The 20,093-nt window shown below is 53.5% G+C and overlaps 2 protein-coding genes across 2 annotated transcripts; one reads left to right on the top strand and one right to left on the bottom strand.

Annotated features, from left to right (window-relative positions):
• The first annotated feature begins 6,987 nt into the window (after positions 1 to 6,987).
• MMACHC (metabolism of cobalamin associated C) lies at positions 6,988 to 12,661 on the top strand. The gene is made up of 4 exons (XM_074221565.1): positions 6,988 to 7,316; positions 9,826 to 10,020; positions 10,344 to 10,496; positions 11,120 to 12,661. The coding sequence occupies exons 1-4, from the start codon at positions 7,236 to 7,238 to the stop codon at positions 11,522 to 11,524; spliced, it is 834 nt and encodes a 277-aa protein (XP_074077666.1). The 5' UTR covers positions 6,988 to 7,235; the 3' UTR covers positions 11,525 to 12,661.
• An 881-nt stretch (positions 12,662 to 13,542) lies between these two features.
• Positions 13,543 to 19,784, bottom strand: PRDX1 (peroxiredoxin 1). Its single transcript, XM_074221566.1, has 6 exons — positions 19,714 to 19,784; positions 18,630 to 18,746; positions 16,868 to 17,021; positions 16,185 to 16,307; positions 15,840 to 15,970; positions 13,543 to 14,002 (listed from the first exon to the last, which is right to left on the bottom strand). The coding sequence occupies exons 2-6, from the start codon at positions 18,733 to 18,735 to the stop codon at positions 13,917 to 13,919; spliced, it is 600 nt and encodes a 199-aa protein (XP_074077667.1). The 5' UTR covers positions 18,736 to 18,746; positions 19,714 to 19,784; the 3' UTR covers positions 13,543 to 13,916.
• Between the last annotated feature and the right edge of the window lie 309 nt (positions 19,785 to 20,093).

The following is a 20,093-nucleotide window of genomic DNA, read 5'->3' as shown; positions in this document are numbered from 1 at the left end:
AGCCCTCTGTCATGCCATGTGCATGTGACCCAAAAAGGCTGACTCTGGGATAACGTCCAGGGGACAAGCAGGTACCTCAATCACCCTCTTCCGGAGGCATCAAATTTCTTCCTCTGACATGACTTGAAGGCTTCAGCCTCCTTAGGAAGTCTCTAGACTCAAGAGGTCCTTCTTTCCCTTCCCCCAAGTATCCTAAGGCTCCTCTTATCCTTTCACTTGTCTTAAGTCACATTCCTCATGCCCAATAACTGGATGTTGAGAGGCCTTCAAGGTCTTCTCTGAGGGGAAGGCTAGGTTGCCCAATGAGCAGGAATGATGCACTGGGACCTTTCCTCAGGCCTTCCTCTGCCAGTCCATTTTGACATCTCATAGATCCTGGGGCCATTGAGCTTTTAGTCTAGCTGAGTTGGGGCCTTCATCTCTTAATGTTCTTAATCATTATCTCTTGATGTTTGTCCTTTCTTCTCTAATTAGACCATGACATTAGGGAGGTGATGCCATGACAAGCACCTGAACTGGATGAGTAAGGGGAGGGGGGCTGTGCTAAATCCCCAGCTTCACTTTCTCCTCCAGCCATCTGGGTCCAATGGTCAGATATGGATCAGGATGGCTGCAGATGGTCCTGAATGTGAGGTGACTGAGGTGAAGTGAATTTGCTCAGGATCACATGGCTAGTGAGGGTCAAGGGACTGAGGCCTGACTCCAAGGCCAATGCTTTATCCTTATCCAAAGTGTCCCCAAACTACCTTATTATCTCATGCTTATGCCAATGCTGCATGATCCTGGCCCCCTAGGGGGTAGAGCGGCTGGAAATGTAGAAGTCTAGAAACCATCTCTAGATCAGATGAAGGAACTGGAAGTAGTTGAACTTGGGTGGTGATGGTAATATAGGAGTGATTAAATTGGTCCTGCTTGGGTCCTGCCCAGGACAGATAAGAAAGTCCCAGTCCTTGAAGCCCCCATCCCAAGACTTGCTGTGCATCCCAAGACATTCCTGAGGTTCAGCTTATCCCAGTAAATGGGGGAACCATCTCTAAAGACTCCACTGGGCAAGGATATAGTTAACTTTTTATTAGATATAGGGAATAGGGGGAAAAAGATAAATCTTGGGAAAGAGGAGGAGAAACAAGAGGAGAACCAGGGAGTAGTGCAGGGGACTTGGAACCAGCAGCCCCTCAAATCCTGGGGCAAAGAAAGCCACTTGCAGGCCCCTGGGGGTAGGAGATGAGTAGTTTCCTCCGTCCTCCCTCCCCTCTGTCCTACAGCAAGCCAAGGCATGAGATGATGGCCAGCCTGGTCAGAGGTCACTAAGGAACCGCCTGGGGCACCTGCTTGACCAATCAGATGTCAGAGGTCTGGATGTGCTGGCTCTGTGCTGGATTCTGTACTGGTCTCGTGGTTCTGGAGCTCTGTTGAAATGGTTGGGGGGGGCGGGGATAGGTCTGACAGACACGCAGAGACAAAGCCAGATGTGAGGCCATCAAGCTCCCCAGGAATCCCCAGGGTGGGAGAATGTGACTACTCTAAGGGTCAAGTCTAAGGTAGAAGAGGCAGATTGAAAGGGAAGAGAAAGGGGAGGGAGATAAACACTTCTAAGTCCCTCCAAGCTTACCCACCTGGCTCCTGAGAAGGGACATCCCAACTGCTGTCACTGTCCAGGAGGCTCAGGTCAGAGCTGGAGAGGGCAGAGTCTGGCTGGGGTGGGGTCTTCTGACACTGGGCCTGGAGAGAGCACACCATGGCCCTATGGGGGCCCCTCAGGCTAAGCCAACAGAGTCCTGGGACAGGAGTCACAGTCTCACAGGGTATGAGTGGGTCCCCAGCTTCTCTAACACTTTTCTATATATCTCTGAGCATCCCCCCACTGTGCCTCAATTTCTCCCAAGTGAGAGGTGAGGGTCACAAAGGCAATGAGGGTTGCAGGGATGGGTGGACTGCAATGGGACTTGGAGAAATGGGAAGGAGTCTTCATAAAAGGCAGAGGGAGGCTTGTGCCTTTCCTCATGTTCCCAGGGCTCAGGAGTGGATCTTTCTTTCCCCTCTCTGGCTCATTTGACAGACGAGACAACTAAGGCAAACAGGGTGAAGTGCTTTGCCAGGGCTAGCAGCTAGTGTCCAAGTCCAGATTTGACCTCGGGCCTAGCCCTCTGTGCCACCTAGCGGCTGGTGTGGAGTAGGCACTTCACGTTAACTGACTGCCTAGGTTTTCTAAGCTGCTCTCCATCACTCAGGACAAGTTCATATAATCCTGAGCCCAGGCCAGCAAACCAAACAAACCAGCCTCTCCCCTAAACCCTGAAGCCCTTGGAGGGAGGCAGGAGAGAAGGCCCAGGTGAAAGGGTACATTCTAGCAGCTGCATTTAGACTGAGGGCTTTCCAAATATTATCATTTGAATCTCAAACCACCCCAGGAGATGGGATTATTATTATTAATATCATCCCCACTTTATGAATGAGGTGCAGGGGTCACATGGCTAGCAAGTATGGAGGTCAAGACTGAACTTGAGTCTCTTCACTTTACATCTGGTTTAGAGACCTGGGTTCCAAGGCCTTCCAGCTACAGGAGTCCAGGCAAATCTCCTGTGGCTCTCCAAGGAGCCAGTGGCAGAGCCAGAGCCAGAGTAGGTCCAACAACTCCTCACAAGTCTGGTGTCTGGGCCAAGACTCTTCCAAAGATGCCCTCCCTCCCTCCTTCTGGTTCTCTTCCAGCTGGTAGCTGGCCCAGGCTTCCCTGAGGGCCCCCTGGGTGGCCCCCACCCCCATCTCTCCTGCAGGGTGACAGGAACCCTGATTCTGTGCTCAACGCAAGGCAAAGAGGGTCCAGGAACCTCCCAAAGTCAGGTCAGGAACTAGGAATGCCCCTTACCACCTCCCCGCTCCTGACAGACCTGACAAGATCGATCTCCCGCCGAACATTCTGGGCCTCTACCCTGGCAGCATCCACCACTCGGTTGTGGCCTTCCTGATCACTCTGTACCTGCTCCAGCACCTGCTGGGCACAGTGACCAGGTGGTAAGGACCCCTTCCTTCCCTGTTCTCCCCCACAGTGATCTCAATGTGTTGGACCCCTCAAGGTGAGGAGGAGTTTAGGGGAGCTCCCTAAAGGGACACTGCTGAGGGAGGGGGCAGCAAGAGCATTCTCAGGGCACCCCATCTTTCTTTAGAAAAGTGGAAAAAGTTTCAGAATGAGGGTCAAGATGCCTTTCAGAGATGATCCCGTTAGGGATCAGGATCCTTCCAAGTGCCAGGGTTTCCAGATACCTACCTTCCAGCTGCGCCCCTCAGCCTGTTTAGCCTCGGCCATCTGCCTCAGTAACAATTCCTGCTGTTGATCTGAGGCAAAGGGAGAAGGTCAGCAACTTAGCCCCTGCCCCAGGGAAAGAAGCAGCAGGCTCTTTTCTTCTGCTTCCCTTCCCTTCCCTTTCCATTCTCCCTTTGAAACTTTGAATGGATGGACTTGAGCACCACAAGATCCCAAGACAAAAGGGACGATGGCTTGCCCTCTCCCCCCAGCCCTCAGTATGGTCCACCATTTGCCTCTTGGGAAAGTTCAGAGCCCTGAATGCTCTTCCCTGCCCTGAAAGCCTCCAGGCTTTTACTTTGGCCCTTCCCATGCCTGGAATGCCCTCCCTCTCCTCCCTGCTGTCAGGACCTCAGGACTACACTGATGGCAGCCTGGGATCCTGGCTTAGATGCCCCACTAGATTGTAGTCCTGACCTGACATACCTTTGTGTATGGCCTAGTCCCTATCACAGAGCACTGCCCACAGCAAGTACATACCCTGGACAAATTAGTGAATAAATAAGTGAATGAATGAATGAATGAATGATGTGTATGGACTCCCAATCTCTCTGGGATGGGAGGCACTCTAGACAGAGCTCATCTAACCTACTTTCCTCACGGGGCAAACAGAATGGCTTGCCCACAGTTACATGGGCAGCATTTGAGCAGGATCTGCTGGGGTCCCACACACAGGAGTGCTTCCTGCCTCCTCACACACAATCTTGTGTCTTCAAACATATCTCAGAGAAGCCTCAGGGGAAGAGGAGGTGAAGGAATGGGGTAGGAAGACCCACTCACCCAGCTGGTGTTGCAAAACCTTCAGCTCCCCTTGAACAGTCTCATACTCCTCCCACAGCAGCTGGCGACTGGAAGGGTCAGGGGGTCAGTGGGTCAGTGAGGAAGGACCTCAAGGCACCTGTGTGCTGTGGATCAGGGAAGAAGGGGAGAGACCACCCAGCCGAGCACAGAGGACAAGTATTCAGGAAGAAAAATCACTCATCTTAGCCAAAGCAGGTTATGAGAAATAAAGGGGTGTTTGGGTTCCACAAGAAGGTGAAGAGAGAACTGTTAGTTCACATGACAAAGACTGGGGTCTGCCTATATTGTAGTCTACTATGAGCAAGCAAGTTAAGACAAAAAGACTTATTATCACCAGATCAAAAAAACCTGAGATTAGACCAGGTCTGCCCTACCCAGTTCTAAATTAACCTAGGATCTGTGTCTTCCTCCTTTGTGCATGCTCAAGGAGGTGGCTGTTCTTGCTTGTTCAATGTTGAGCAGGGAGGGGAAAGTGTATGAAGATGAACGTAACAAGTAGATTTGTCACCAAGCCGATGGTTAGCACCAAGGGGCAGGAACAAAGCCTTTCAAACTGCATATAAAACCTAACATTTCTGGGAATCCTGGCCCTCTCCCCTTAAGAGAGAGGTGTGATTTAACTGAGACCAAAGTATACCATGGAAGCAATATAAAGACTAACAGACTGCCTTCTATGGGGGGGGACTACAAAATTCAAAATAAATAAGTTTTTAAAAAAGAGAGAGAGGTATGCCATTTCTTAAGATGTCTTAATAAAACAATTTAATCACTGGACTAAGTATTCACCAACCATTTATAATGTGGGTGGATCCTCCCTAGAGGGCACCATCAGACTGTCTGGGGAAAAACTGGGGCCATAAGTGGCAGGGTCCTAGAAGGTAAATACTCACTCGTTCTGCAGCTCCTGGCGCAAGAGGGCAGTCACCCCGGCTTCCTCCGGACAGGCCTGTACTCGGCGACGGAGGTCCTGCAGCTCAACGTTCAGGTCTTCCACGCGTTGCTCCAGCCTCGATCGCCCTTCGGGGGCCCCTCGCAGCCGACCGAGCTCCTCTGGGCAGCAATGGGGGGGGGGGTCATCCCTGTCATCCCTGTACTCCGACCCTTGCTTTGCTTCCCTCTTCCATGGTGGGAGGCCCGTTAGACTGCATCCTCACAGACTTCAGGGAGGGATGCCTACTATGGGGGCCCTGCCTCCTAAGGGTTACCTTCCAGATTTTCAATCTGACATCTCTGCCGCTCCCTATCTTCCATCAGACCCTGTACAGTCTGACTCAACAGCACGGTCACCTGGATCGGGTCAGGAAGAAAAGTGTCTCCCTGAGCCCCTGAGAAGCCAGAGGACCCTAACCCCAGCCCACAGAGCCGTTCCCCACCGCAACCTGAGCCTGGGTCCGGAGCTGGTTCCGAAGTGAAGTGATTTCTTCCCACATGGACAAGGAGAAGCAGGCGTCATCCCAGACCTGCCCCTCGGTGGGGGGCTCCATGGGCCAGGCCTGCCGGGGTGGCTCCCCTTCAGAATTAGGATGGGGCACCCTGGGCCCAGAAAGAGTCAGGTTCGCTGCAGAAGGCAAGGGGTGAAACAAGGCCCGGACCCCATGGACCAGGCCCTTTCCCGGGGGAAAGAGGGGGAGGTCCTGGAGCCTTGGCAGTGGAGGGGGCCGGTTCCCTTTGGGGTGCAGGATAGGAGTCTTCAGAAGAAGAGTGGGGAGAGAGTGAGGGGCAGGGCAGGGGAGGGGGTCACACTTACAACTGGCAGATGAAGACACGCCAAGGGGGCAGAGGCGCTGCTGCGGGGCAGAGGGGGAACAAGGAGGGGAAGGTCAGCTCTGTCCCAAGCTGAGCTCCCCGCCCCCTCCCCGGCTTTTCTAGAAAGCCCTGCGGCCGGGGGCCTCCTCCCAGCCCCTCCGCTCCACTTCCTTCACGGCAGGGAAGCCAGAGCCGACAAAGGCCGGGCCCAGGCCGGGCCCAGGCCGCGCCCCCGGGGCCAAGCCAGGCCGCCTTCTTCCCGCCTCGGCCCTCCTCTCGGGAGACCCCTCCTCTCAGAGGCGTGGGACAAGACCCCCGCCCCCCCTCCACTCAGGGTCGGCTTCCCAGACGGGGACGGGGCCCGCGGCCCACCTTGATCCGGGCCACATTGCCGTCCGTGGCCCGCAGCAGCGAGTCTAGCTTCTCGGCCCAGTTGGCCTCCTCGGACCCCAGGGCCAGCAGCGGGCGCTCCAGGACGGCGCGGGGCGGGCGGCCGCCGGGGCCCGAGGGCTCCGGCTGGGGCGCGGCGCGGAACGGCGGCCCCGGGCCGGGCCCCGGCAGCCAGCGGGCTCTGCGAGGATCGGGCCGAGCCCGCGGCGGAGCCAGGCCGAGACTCTGCGGGCCGGGGCCGAGGCCGGGGCCGAGGCTCTGCGGGCCGGGGCCGGGGCCGGGGCCGAGGCTCTGCGGGCCGGGGCCGAGGCCGGGGCCGGGGCCGAGGCTCTGCGGGCCGGAGCCAGGGCTCTGCGGGCCGGAGGCGGGGCCGGGGCCCGGGCTCTGTGGGCCAGGGCCGGAGCTCTGCGGGTCGGAGGCGGGGCCGGGGGCGGGGCCGGGGCTCTGCAGACCGGAGGCGGGGCCGAGGCTCTGCGGGCCGGGGCCGGGGCCGAGCCTGAGCCTCTGCGGGCCGGGGCCGGGGCCGGGGCCGGGGCCGGGGCCGGGGCCGAGCCTCTGCGGGCCGGGGCCGGGGCTCTGCGGGCCGGGGCCGGGGCTGCAGGCGGCTCGGGACTCAGAGAGGGCCCCGAGGCGCGGAGCCCGCCGCCGGAGCCCCGCCCCCAGATCCCGGAACCATGGCTCCCAATTGGCCCCCGCCGACGCTACTCAATTCAAACCTAGCGCGCCGGCGTCGCCGCGGCGCCTCCCGGACCGCAGAGTCCGCCTCCCGCGGCCGCAACGAGCTCGGCGCGGCTCTCGCACTACGACTCCCAGCGGGCTGTGCGCGCGCCCCACCCGCCAACGCCAGCCGCGAAGCCCGCCGGGAGGCGCCGGCCCGTAGTGCGCGGAGCCGTTGGCCCTGCGCGCCTGCGCCGAGCACGACGCCTCCCGACAGCCGGCGCCCCGTGGTTGCGGCGGGCAGAACCGAGCGGGGCGCCCGGAGCCCGCAGCCCACCCGATGGAGCCGAGGGCGGCTGAGCTGCAGCGTCGCGTCCGGGCCACGCTGGGCCCCTTCGGCTTCGAGGTGCACCCCTTCCAGGTGAGCGTGCGCGGCGCCGCGCCTGCGGAAAGGGAAGGCTGCGGGGGGCACCCAAGGAGGGGCGACGGCCCTTGGGCCTCAGCCCGGCTGCAGCTGACCTTGCGGACCTGGGCAGGGTCCGGGTTGAAGCCCCGGGGGGGGGCCACCTTGACGTCTTGCGCGCACGGCCTTGACCTTGGCCAGCCAGAGACCCGGCGGGCAGGAGGGGCAGGGAGAGGTCTCGTCCGCGCCCCCGGGCAGAGCTGCCAGGGCCTGCGGTCGGAATAGCCAGGAACACTTAGCAGCTTCACGTTGAATAGGACTCTGAGAGCCGAGACCAAAGCCGGGGCTGGGACCGGCCCGAGCCTGCCCGAAATGTGCTCCCGGTCCTGGGGCTGGGGCCCGGCGGACTTCACCTGAGCACGCAGCTTTGGGGACACCGAGGGCTTGCAGGGCTCCGGCCCCAGATCTCTGAAGAACAGCCCTGACTATCGGAAGAAAGCAAGAAGGGGTCCCCACCATGGCCTCCAGGGGGGCGCAGAATCTGGCCCCAACTCAAAGAACCAAATGAAGAAGTGAGGCTGGAAAAATGAGCAAATAAAAAAAAAGCTTCCATCATAATAATTATAATATAATAATTATGGCAATAATCTTAATATACTTAATCTCAGAACAAAATTTATGAAGAAATAAAGGAAGCTTTTCAAAATACAAAATACTATTTTATATCTGAAAGAGTGCTAGAGAAAAGAAATGAGAACTATGCACACTGGCCCTGCAGTGAGAAGGACCTCAGTTCAAATCCAACTTCAGACACTTAATAATTAGTTATCTGGGTGACCCTGGGCAAGTCACTTTAGTCCCATTGTCTTGGAAAAGGCAAAAAAAAAAAGAAAGAAATGAGAACTATGTGAAAACACTTGGAAAGAGAATTAGCTGCTTAGTGGACTCCTTGAAATTTAAGGGACCAGGGGCAGCTAGGTGGCACAGTGGATAGAGCACTAGCCCTGCAGTCTGGAGTACCTGAATTCAAATGTGGCCTCAGACATTAATAATTACCCAGCTATGTGGCCTTGGGCAAGCCACTTAACCTAATTGCCTTGCAAAAACCTTAAAAAAAAAAAAGAAATTTAAGAGACCAAACATCTTCATGACACAATAAGAATTTTTTTTAAAGTCAGAAGAAAAAATAGAATAACATTTGACTACTTCATATTAAATAGATCAAGGAGAGATAATTTTTTTGAAATTTTTTAAAGGATTTTGAGTTTTACGATTTTCCCCCAATCTTGCTTCCCTCCCCCCACTCCCCACCATAAGCAGTTTGTCAATCTTTAAATTGTTTCCATAGTCTGCACTGATCCAAATTGAGTGTGATAAGAGAAATCATATCCTTAAGGAAGAAACATAAAGTATAAGAGATAGCAAGATCAGACAATAAAGATATCAGGGTTTTTTTTCCCTAAATTTAAGGTAATAGTCCTTGGTCTTTGTTCAAACTCCACAGTTCTTTCTCTGGATACAGATGGTATTCTCCACTGCAGACAGCCCCAAATTGTCCCTGATTGTTGCACTGATGGAATGAGCAAGTCCATCAAGGTTGATCATCAGCCCCATGTTGCTGTTAGGGTGTACAGTATTTTTCTGGTTCTGCTCATCTCACTCAGCATCAGTTCATGCAAATCCCTCCAGGCTTCCCTGAAATCCGGTCCCTCCTGGTTTCTAATAGAACAATAGTGTTCCATGACATACATATACCACAGTTTGCTAAGCCATTCCCCAATTGAAGGACATTTACTTGATTTCCAATTATTTGCCACCACAAACAGGGCTGCTATGAATATTTTTGTACAAGTGATGTTTTTACCCTTTTTCATCATGTAAGGAGAGATAATTATTAGACTCTCTGAAAGCCATGACTAAAACCAGAGTTTGGACAAGAAATCAAGAAAGTTGCCCAGAATCTCTTAGAACTGGAGGGCAAAAATGCAAATAGCATTGGTCACCCCCTGAAAAAAACCCAAAATGAAAATTCTCAGGAATATCCCAGGCAAAGGAAATAGTTTCGACAGAAGCCATGTTGCCTGATGCTGACCATTGGACAGTACCTCCCCTCTTCTGAGCTGGGACTTTGTTCATTGTGTCCCTCCCCAGTTCTTTCCTCTAGCAGGACCTGCCCTTGTGTTTTAACCTGACCCTGACTCTGCGGCTCCCTGCCAGCTCCCCCAGGAAGGGCAAGCAGCCAGCCTTGGGCTGGAAACCCTGACACCTGATGTTTGTCCAGCCTTGTCCTTTAAAGGGAAGTGTTTCAAGATGGGGGAAGGGACTGGCCCAGGGTCACCCAGCTTAGGCATGTGGACAGCTGGGACTCCTCCCTCCCTCTGGACAGTGCCAAATAAATTGGTTAAGTGCTACTTGATCTCACAGAGCTTCTGGGGGAATTGTGAAGGTCTCTGTCCATGGATAACCAAGCTGGGTAGTACCCTGTGGGGACACAGTTGGGTGATATAGTCTGCCCATCTCTGCTCAGGTAGGATGGTACAATGCACTGCTGCCTCCGGCCTTCCAGCTGCCCCTGCCTGGGCCTACATTGGCTTTTGTGGTCCTCAGCACCCCTGCCATGTTCGACCAAGCCCTCAAACCCTTCCTGCAGAGTGCCCATCTGCAGCCTCTGAAGGACCCTGTGGATCAGTGTGTAGCATACCATCTCACCAATGTTCAAAAGGTAAGACTATATGCCCCTGTGGGGCTCCAAGGACCCTGAGCCAGATTATGTCAGGGCCCAGCCTTCCTACAGCTGTCTTCTCCCTCTTCAAACCTATATCCACTTGTCTATTCCCAACCTGGACTTGCTTATTCCATAGCAATAGTCCTGGAAGGTTCTAGTAACCCAGTGTTCCCATCTTTTGGCTCCCCTTCTGAGTCACCTCTGCCAGGACAAAAATCAGACCTCAAGCAGTGCCCCTCTGCCACCCAAGCCCTTCCCCCAGACAGATAGGAAAGGCTCTATTAGTCATGCTGATTTGACTATCTCTGTCTCTCTTCAAGAGCCTTCCAGAGCAGAAGGTGGACATCATCACTGACTATGACATGCATCCCAACCGACGCCCCAAAATCTTGGCCCAGACAGCTGCTCATGTGGCAGGAGCTGCCTACTACTACCAACGGCAAGATGTGGAATCGGACCCCTGGGGAAACAAGGTTGGTGAAGAGGGGAAAGAGGACTGAATGGGCCATGAGGCACCACTAGGTGGAGCAGGGAGGGTAGAAGAGAAGGCCCAGGAATTTAAGAGCACAATTGCAGAATTCCCCAGCTAGCCCTGCTGGGATAGGAGGAGGAGGAGGGAGCTAATCTTGGAGCCAAGGACCTGGCTGTTTCATGCTGAGGCTCTGTTTGGCCCAGGCCCCTCCACCCTTATCTTTCCTTTTTTACCTCTTTTTTTTTCCACGTTGCCCCACTTCCTATCCTGTCAGGCCCTTGAATGAAACCAAGGAAGAAGGGGTAGCCTTGCTCAGGCCTCCCCTGCTTCAGTACTCCCAGTCACACCTTAGGCATTGGTGAAATAAGAGATGGTGAGGGGCTTGCATTCCAGCCTATGGGTGAACTCTTTAAGCTTCTGCATTGGAAACTAGTTGAATCACATTCCTAAGAATTATGGGATTTAGGGTTCTGGAGATCTCTGCTATCCTTCATTTACTGAATAACAAAAGCTCCCTGCTTGGATGTGGGAGGGACCTACTGATGGAAAGGGGGGAGGAGGGTAAGGAGGAGCTGCAGGACAAGGACTCATTCTATAAACTCCCCTCCTGCTTCTCTTCTACAGAAGATTGCTGGTGTGTGCATCCATCCAAAGTATGGGGGCTGGTTTGCCATTCGGGGAGTAGTGCTGCTTCCAGGGGTTGAGGTGCCAGACCTGCCACCCCAGTCACCTACTGACTGTGTGCCCACCCAAGAAGGCCGCATTGCTCTGCTGGAGAGCTTCAATTTCCACTGGAGAGACTGGACTTACAGGGATGTTGTGGCCCCGGTGGAGCGCTATTCAGAAGAGCAAAAGGCCTACTTTGCAACTCCCCCTTCCCAGCGCCTTCATTTGCTTGAGCTACTCAAGGACTCACCACCAGACCCCCTCAAGTACTTGGGGACTGGGCCCAAAGAGATAGTGGACCCCAAATGGAGAGGGGGTTGGGTTGCCCCAAGAAGGGTTGCTACAGTACCACAGGGGACCTAGTCCCCAGTAATTATCTAGACCTAGCTGCTATTATTTAATAAGACAAAAGTCTCCTTCTAGTATGGAGGGCAAGGACCAAAGAAAGGACAGACAGAACTTGATTAAATTTATAACAAATTTCGGTAGCTACCAGGATGGTACAGCCATTTAATATCCATCATCCTGTTTCCTCATGTATAAAATGGTAGCTATGCTGACCAGAGCGTTCTAATCTTTCAGGGAAGGTTCCAGTTGGTCAGTGGGCATAGCTGCACTGGCTAGACCTTAGGTGTCAGACCTTTGGGAACAGAGCCCCAGGGAACTCCCAACATCAGAACTGGGAGATTCTCTCCCTGCCACAAATTCATGGCCAGGACAAATACTAAGTGGGAATCACAGGCCCACCTCACCCCCATTATCTGTACTTTATTACTTTGGCCAAGATCAGCTCCCAGGTTCTGATACATATAGCCCTCCCTGTGCCATGTCAGCTCCCAGCAGTGGCATGGAAGTTAATGCTATCCCTCCTGCCCCTCCCCCAGGGAGGCTAATTAATCTCTGAAACCAGGTATATGATTAATCTCCTAGTGGCCTCCTGGTAATCAGAATTTATCTTCCAGTTCAGTGCACTAGGCTTTGACAGGACTCTTGACTGGAGGGCAGTGCTCCTTTGTGGGGCCTGGAAGAGGACTGTGCCTCTGAAGCCCCACTTCGGACACTGCCACTTGACCTGCTGTAGTTGTCCTAAGCAAGAAGCCACACTTATCTAGTTTCACCTGGACTAAGAGCCATCTTCTGAATGTCATACAGAGCTGCTAATTAACCTCACAGGCTTGCTTTGAGGATGAAGACATAGAAGTGCTGTGCAGTTAAAGCCTTGTCAGTGTTGGTGGTTCTTTGAGGGCATCCCTTTCTGGATGGAGAGGGTGGTCTCCACCCAACCCAGGGTGTAGAATCTTACAGCCTTCCACAGCATGGACCCTGGAGTCAGAGGCAGCACTTCCACAGGCTGCTTTGGGAAGCCTCACCAGCAATTCACGTGTCAATTATAGGTTTAGAGAGATAGCTGGGCTCAGAGCCCATTCACCCTAGCCTCATGAAGTGTCCACATATTTGCAAAAGAAATGCCCTTCAAGATATAAGCCCAAGTGGGGTGGGGGGGAGGGAAGCAAGATTGGGAGGAAAATTGTAAAACTCAAATATTACCTTTAATAAAAATAATTAAAAAAAAAAAACAAGTCTACTGGTGGGACATCCCCCAGAGTAGCACGTTTGCTACCCTGTTATCTCAATTAAAGATGCTTTATTCTTCAAGATATACAAGTTCTAGTCCTCAACATGGCTTCCCCCTCCTCTCCCTGGCTGCTGGTTAAGTTCCCTGACCAGATGTGTTCCTCAAAACCACATCCCTTGGTGGTACTGTCTAATGCAGAGGATGCTCAGTTTGTTTCTCTAGCTCAAACCTCTCTGCTGACCTCCAGTGGCCTATGGGGATTTTTAAATGGATCAAATAGACTAGTATTCAAGGTCTTAAAAGAAACCAACCTCTCCCTCCTTTGCCCCAGTGGTGCTGCCCTGGCATTCTTAGCTGAGACACTTGATGCATTTTCATGGGCCCTTCCCCCATGCCTGGAATTCTCCCTTCCTGAGTCTCACCTACAGGTACAGCCTTTCCCTACCTCCTTAAAGCTAGGACCTCACCCATTTTTCCTCCTTACACATCTGTTGGCCTGTCTCCCCCCCCCCCCATAGAATGAAAGCTTCCAGAGAGCAGAACTTTACCATTCCCAGTGCCTGATGCTTGTATAAAAATGCTGGGCCTGCCCTGCCATCCCTCTGTCCCCAAGCCCAGCTGTTTCACCATTTTACAGCCTTGCTAGCAGATAATGCCTCTGGCTCTCTAGTCTGGGGGCTGCAATGGTTCTGGTTCCTTTTCTCCCTGAGATGGAGGGGTCAAAAGAGGATAGGGCCTCAGAAGGGGCATGTCAAATACACCCAGCAAGGGCAAGTCACATCTGTGTAAACTCAAGTCCCACACATTGGTTTTCTTAGGACAAGTTTAATAGAGCTACAAAACATCAGATGGGCTTAAACCCAAAGGGCTCACTATGGTACAAACATTGTTAACACAGCACTTGGTCATTAAGAGTGAGGAGAGAGGCCTGGCAGGCCCAAGGCAGGCTATGCCAGCTGGCTGCTGCCCTGAAGAAAGGAGGAATGATCTGAAGGAATCCCACCCCAAGAGGACAGGACAAGCCCAGTTACCCCACGGTGTGGGCTCCTTCTACACAGGCCTTCCAGTGAAAACATGGGGAAGAGCAAACCTATTCTTGACCTGCAGGTGGCAGCTTGGGGGTTTACACAGCCGCCCCCCCAGCTGGGATGGGGGAACATCCAGGTTGCAGAGGACAGCTCACTTCTGCTTGGAGAAGTATTCTTTGCTCCCCTGAACATCAGGCTTGATGGTGTCACTCCCAGGTTTCCAGCCAGCAGGGCACACTGAAAGACAAAAGGGGGAGCTCTCCCAGTGATCATCAGAGGGGTCTACGGGAGGGCCATGAATTTGTGGCAGGGTGAGAATCTCCCAGCAATGCTAACACCAAGCACAAGTTTCTTAGGAAACATTGTGTCAGCCTGGAACTTGAGGCAGCTAATGGGAACACTGGCCTGGAATCATTAAGACCAGGGTTCAGGGATGGCTAGGTGGTGCAGTGGATAGAGCACAGGCCCTAGAGTCAGGAGTACCTGAGTTCAAATCCAGCCTCAGACACTTAATAATCACCTAGCTGTGTGGCCTTGGGCAAGCCACTTAACCCCATTGCCTTAAAAAAAAAATCTAATAAAAAAAGAGCCTGAGAAGACCTTCAAATAAAGCAGCTGTCCCCTCCACAACTACCAAACATTCTTTACCAAACAAGAATCTCCAGGCAAGGCCGACTGGATGGCTACAGAACTTATGTTCCCTCTATCAGTATGGCTTCCCTCCAGTTGCTTCCATGAAGCCCTCTCTATCCTCTCTTTTGCTTGAACAAGTAGCCTAAGGTCTCAGGAAACAGGCAGTGCTGCCAAGGCTTTGAGGTCAGCAGATCCTCAGCCACCCACCAAACAAAGCTGGGGTCTCTTTCCAGATGCCCAGGCCCACTCATGCTTCAGTTCTGGAAGCCATTTGACATGACCTAAGAACCCACAAAGAGGTTTCCCATCCCTCTTTGGATCTTAATTAAGATGAAGAGAAAAGACAATTTTGCCTCCAAAGTGCTTCCCAGATCTGTGTTTATAAATGCTCAAAAAATCCTTTCCAGGGCAGCTAGTTGGCGCAGTGGATAGAGCACTGGCTCTGGAGTCAGGAGGACCCAAGTTCAAATGTGGCCTCAGACAATAATTACCTAGCTGTGTGGCCTTGGGCAAGCCACTCAACCCCATTGCTTTGCAAAAAAAACTAAAAAACTTAAAAAAAAAAAGTCAAGTCTTTCTGCTGAGTGATAGGCCAAAAATCAAGTCTGAGAAAACTGTACAGAAACTAGACAACCAGAAAGAAAGGGGAAGTCAATGACATCTGCCACCCAAGGCCCAAGCGGCACTCAGGCTTGCCTTCACTGACTCCAGTGTAATGAGTAGAAGCCATACTCTTCTCCCTGGAGGTCCCTGCTGAGCCAAGTCCTTTCACTCCCTTGCCACACCTCCATCCTAGTGGGGATGGGAGTTTAGCCAGTGCTCTCTCCATTTTTCATGGCTTGTGGGAGAATGTGCAAGAGGATCAGGCATGGAAGGCTTTCTTTCAATTACATTAACTTTGGCTCAAAACTTGCTCATTTTGGTGCAGGCCATTAGCACCATCTTCCCCATCAGCCAAGAGAGGTTTGCTATCTAGAAGTTTAAAAGCTGGCCTCCCTAATCTCCCCTGGAGTCTCATCCAGGGAAATATGTTGTGTTGTTTTTCTACCTCTTGGACTTCACCTTTGTGGGCCCCATGGAGATTATTTCCTTCAGTGATGGAGCTGAAGAATTTAAGAAACTCAACCGCCAGGTGATTGGTGATTCAGTGGACTCCCACTTCTATCAAGGCCAGTCTCTTCTAACTCCCAGGACCCAGGGAGGTGAGCCAACTTCTCATCCCCACTGATCACATCACTCCTTGACTTGGGGGTGGGGGAAAATCTTCCAACCAAGGATCAAATAGCCCTTCTTTAGGTTTCTTGTATCATTCATCCACAATTATATATTTACAACTCTGCTAAGCTCTCCTTTTCCAGGTGGACACTGGCCTGCTGGCCTTCCCTTCCTCATGTGGAACCTGGGCTTCTCTCCATTCCCTCATCTCTCATTTAAGGCTTACCTTCGCCATGCTTGTCTGTGAACTGGAAAGCCTGGACAAGTCGCAGAGTCTCATCTACAGATCGACCCACAGGAAGATCATTGATAGTAATCTGGCGAAGGATCCCCTTGTCATCAATGATGAAGAGACCCCTAACAAGGAAAAGACACCTAAGTGAGGACCAAGTCCTTCCTTTCTGGGTTTCAGAAGAGGCCTCTATTTAATACTCCTTAACCTAAGAGAAACTAGGCCCCAAGTACCACATTCATCTCTGCTTTCCAGGTCCCAGTATGGGTGGACATAAGAAAGAGGAGGCTGTTGAACTCCAGGAAAAAGTACCCAACCACAATCTAGAGCAATGCTCACCTGAATGAAATGCCTTCATCTGCCTTTAAGATTCCATAATCCTGAGCAATGGTGCGCTTGGGGTCAGACAACAAAGGGATATTTACAGCTCCCAGACCACCATTCTTCTTGACAGTGTTGACCCTAGAAAAAAATAAGACACTGAACTAGTGTGGAAAGATTTAATTCAGATAATTCACCTCCTAAAGAACCCCACCCCAGCCTAAGGCACTTCTAAATCTAATGGGGCATGATCTAATTCTGGAGGTATGTACCAGGCCATCCAGCAGCTCCTCCTTCTGCCCCCTCTTCAGGTCCCAAGTGCTCTCCCCTCCCCCCCTCAACTTTCAGTGTCAGCTCAAATTCCAGTCCCCCTTCCCAATGGGAGTTATTTTTTTTATTTATAAATGTGCCTGTGTTAAGCCTCCCCCATTAGACTTATATTTCATTTCCTTGTACCCTCAGCACTTGGCACAGTGCCTGCTTTGCCCACCACACAGAGATGCTACAAACACATTTTTTCTCATTGGGACACCTTTTATTCCTCCATTGGGGGAGTGTGACTTTTTTACTAACTGGTCCAGAGGAGCTCCAGTTTAGCCTAGATTCAGTCAGTGCTCTGGAAAACCTCCCCACCCTCCTCAACTGCTCCCAAGGCCCAGGATGCCAAGCAAAGACAGGCTGGCCACCCTGGGGAGATTTACCAGGCCAGGTGACAGAAGTGGGAGTCCACTGAAGCACCAATCACTTCGCAATTGAGTTTCTTAAATTCTTCAGCTCGATCACTGAAGGCAATAATCTCCGTGGGGCACACAAAGGTGAAGTCCAAGGGGTAGAAGAACAACACAACATATTTCCCTGAATGGATGAGAGGAATGGTCAGCTTGGATCACCTGGTTTGGCCCCAGATGGAAGGGATCAGGAGACCAGACCCAAGTGCCTCCTTCTCAGTGAATGCTCCTTGAAAGTAAATAAAGGAATTCTCTCACCCAATAGCAAGGTTGGCAATGTACAGACATGGTACATGTCCTAAGTGGGTCAAGTATCAAGCTATCTGTCCCTTATGTAACCCCTGCAAGTCCTGCCTTGCAAAAGCTTTTCTCTCCTCTGCCAATTTCCCCCAGACCGTATGGGCTCATTTCCCTGGTCTGACTACCTAGATTTGTGCTCCACCTTCCATGCCAGCAACCCCAGGGTATAACAGCTAAACCCTGTTAACTAGGATAGATACAAAGGGGAACTTCTTTTATAGAAGAAACTGAGGCTCAGTTGACCAGTTGAGGTACAAGGAAAGTGGGATTACTAAACCTGAATCCCTGACTCGGGACCAGACTTTCTGTATCCTCCAGAATCTCTCCACTCCCTCTGGCACAAGACCTCCTTCTACCTCCAGTCTAATGGACTTAAATTACAATTCTCAGGCACCAAGATGGGGAAAGGAGGCAGCATCAACAAACATAGTGAGCTGACTAGGACCAGCCTAGTCCAAAAACGGAAAAGTTGGCTAGGGAAGGCAAGACTAGGAGGCTAAGAACTTTACTAGGAGTGGAGGAGCCCAGGCAGGTGTTCCAAAGCTACTAACAGAAAAATCTCTTCCCTGAGGCAGAATCCTCCCCAAGAGATGGGCAGAAGATTTTCTCATATTCCTTCTGAAAGCTTAACACCTGTTTAGAGATGGTCTTCAAACTAGCCAGTGGGTCCTGGGACCAAGCTTGGCTTGACCCTGTGGGAGTTGTCCTTGAGGAACAAAGGCAAGGCTCACAACTAAGAGCATCTGGTATTTCCTCTGAAAGCTAAACTCAATAGAAACATTGTTTAATCCCAACCAATCTGCCAGGGCCATCGAGTTCCTCAGTCCCTAGAGGACAGTGATATCTTGGACCACTGGCACCCCTAAAAGCTTCTCTGGGGGCTGGGCAACTTATACAAGGGGCTTGAGAGCTACTCTGCCAACTAGAACCAATCAGGCCCAGCTTCTTTGCTCACCACTTTTCACAAGAGCATAGCTCTAAAGGAAGACAGGGCAGCTGCTAAAGATCTGGAAGCACTAGGGACCCAGGAAACAACAGACATGAGGAATCAGACCCTTTTCCTTTGTTATTCTGGGACCTAACTGCACCCCTGACATCAGCCCTTGGTATGGAATGGGCAAAAGAGAGCCTCCATACGGCATCTTCCTAAGCCAACTGAGACCCTAAAACAAAGGTTGGTCAAGGTTCTTGGGAGTGTCAGTCATCCTAAATGGGGAGCTCCAAGGCTCTGCAATATCAAAACTAGAGGCCCTCCTTCAGGAATAAGCCCAGATCAAAAGAAGTTGGGGGGAATAGGGGTGGGGTGAGGGGAATAGCACAATTCAGCCCCCACGGGCAAATAAAAACAGCTCTTCACAAGTAGCACAAAGCTGCCTTTATTATTGAAATGTGGTTAATCAGAAAATGTAAATCAGGTTCCGGCAATTCAACTCACCTTTGTAGTCTGAAAGGCTGACTTCTTTGAACTGGCGGTCGGGCATAACGGCTGTGGCTCGGAAATTCGGAGCTGGAAACCCAATTTTAGCATTTCCTGCTGCCATGTTGACTGTAACTGGGGGACAAGGGAGAAGACGCTGAAGGAAGCTGCAAGAGCAGCCCCCAGTGCAGATAATCCCGAGACCACCTGAGGCGGCTCTCTAGGCTAGCAGACACCCAGGTTCAAGGTGGTGCTGTGGCAGGAGCTTGAATCAGCCTCAGAAACCTGCCACTTTTCCGGCTGTGTGACCTTGAGCAGGTCCCTTAACCCTGACGGTCTCAGATCCAGAGTCCTCTCCAGTCCTCCGGATTCCTATCTGGCCACTGGACCCAGATGGCTGGCGACCCTAGCGCAGCCCCCACACTCACATCCAGCTCGTGCCAGTCCGGGCATCACCTTCCTGATGTACGAGACCGGAGGCCAAGCATCAGCCAGGCCTGGCCACCCAGCTCCCCCTTCTGCGAGGCCGCCTGGTCTTTGGGGAGGCCCTGGCCGCCATGCAAAGCCCGAGATCTGAGCAGCCCTCCCGGGGGAGGAGCCCGGAGCTTCCCGGGCCCGCGGAGGCCGCAGGCTTCGGGGTCTAGGCTGGGCCACCGCGGGAGGAGGCTCGGCCGGGCCGGAGGGGAAGGTGAGGCAGGGCCAGGCAGAGAGCCAGAAGGGGGCCCGGGCCCAGGAGCGGGAGGCCCGCGGGTCCGCCCCGGGGCGCTGCCTGCCCTGCCCTTAGCCGGGCGGCCCCGGCCCCGGGGCGCTGCCTGCCCTGCCCTTAGCCCGGCGGCCCCGGCCCCAGGGACCCTCGGCATCAAGGGCCGGGGGGCTCTGCTGGGGCGCAGAAGGGGCCCAGGCGCCCCCGGCTCGCTTCTCCACGTCCGCGGGGCTCCTGGGGGGCATGGCGCCCTCTGTGCAGGGGTGCGGCGCGGCCCGCCCCCTCGGGGCAGACACGGGGGTCCGGGGCCGCGCGACCCTGCCCACGGAGGAAGCTGGAGGCCACAAGGGGCCCGCCCGGGGGAGCCCCCTCCCAGCTTGCCCCGGCTCCCGGCCTCACCGCTGGGATCCGCAGACTCGGGAGCAGGCGCGCGGCAGCACGAGGGGCAGCGCGCAGGGCCGCCCGGGCGCCGCCTTTATAGGCCTCTGATCTCGCGAGAGCCGGGGGCGGGCCCAGCCGCGCGAGGCCGCGCCCCTCCCCGTCCCGCCCTATCGGGATCCACGGGCTCAGCATGACTCGGCACTTTCCCGGGGTGAGAGGGCAGAGCGCCCCTCCCCCAGGCCCTGGCCCCGAGCCCCACCGCCCCGCCCCCAGTGCCTGTGACGTCACGCGGAGAGGGGCCCGGGCGGTCCTCCCGGCCGCCCCAGGCAGGGTGCCAGGCCCTGCCCCCACCCGGCCCCGAGGGCTCGGCTTCAGGCAGCATTTATGGAGCACCTGCT

Source organism: Macrotis lagotis, chromosome 2, assembly GCF_037893015.1.
Source record: "Macrotis lagotis isolate mMagLag1 chromosome 2, bilby.v1.9.chrom.fasta, whole genome shotgun sequence".
Classification (NCBI taxonomy): Eukaryota; Metazoa; Chordata; class Mammalia; order Peramelemorphia; family Peramelidae; genus Macrotis; species Macrotis lagotis.
The sequence above is the reverse complement of the archived record's forward strand: the minus strand, read 5'-3'. Positions and strand labels throughout refer to the sequence as shown.

Excerpts from the sequence above, each read along its gene's own strand:
- MMACHC (XM_074221565.1), top strand. The coding sequence starts at position 7,236 with ATGGAGCCGAGGGCGGCTGAGCTGCAGCGTCGCGTCCGGGCCACGCTG. Across the intron at positions 7,317-9,825 it reads TCGAGGTGCACCCCTTCCAG|GTAGGATGGTACAATGCACT; the intron begins GTGAGCGTGCGC and ends ATCTCTGCTCAG. Across the intron at positions 10,021-10,343 it reads ATCTCACCAATGTTCAAAAG|AGCCTTCCAGAGCAGAAGGT; the intron begins GTAAGACTATAT and ends TCTCTCTTCAAG.
- PRDX1 (XM_074221566.1), bottom strand. The coding sequence starts at position 18,735 with ATGGCAGCAGGAAATGCTAAAATTGGGTTTCCAGCTCCGAATTTCCGA. Across the intron at positions 17,022-18,629 it reads CAGCCTTTCAGACTACAAAG|GGAAATATGTTGTGTTGTTC; the intron begins GTGAGTTGAATT and ends TCATCCATTCAG. Across the intron at positions 14,003-15,839 it reads CACAGACAAGCATGGCGAAG|TGTGCCCTGCTGGCTGGAAA; the intron begins GTAAGCCTTAAA and ends TTTGTCTTTCAG.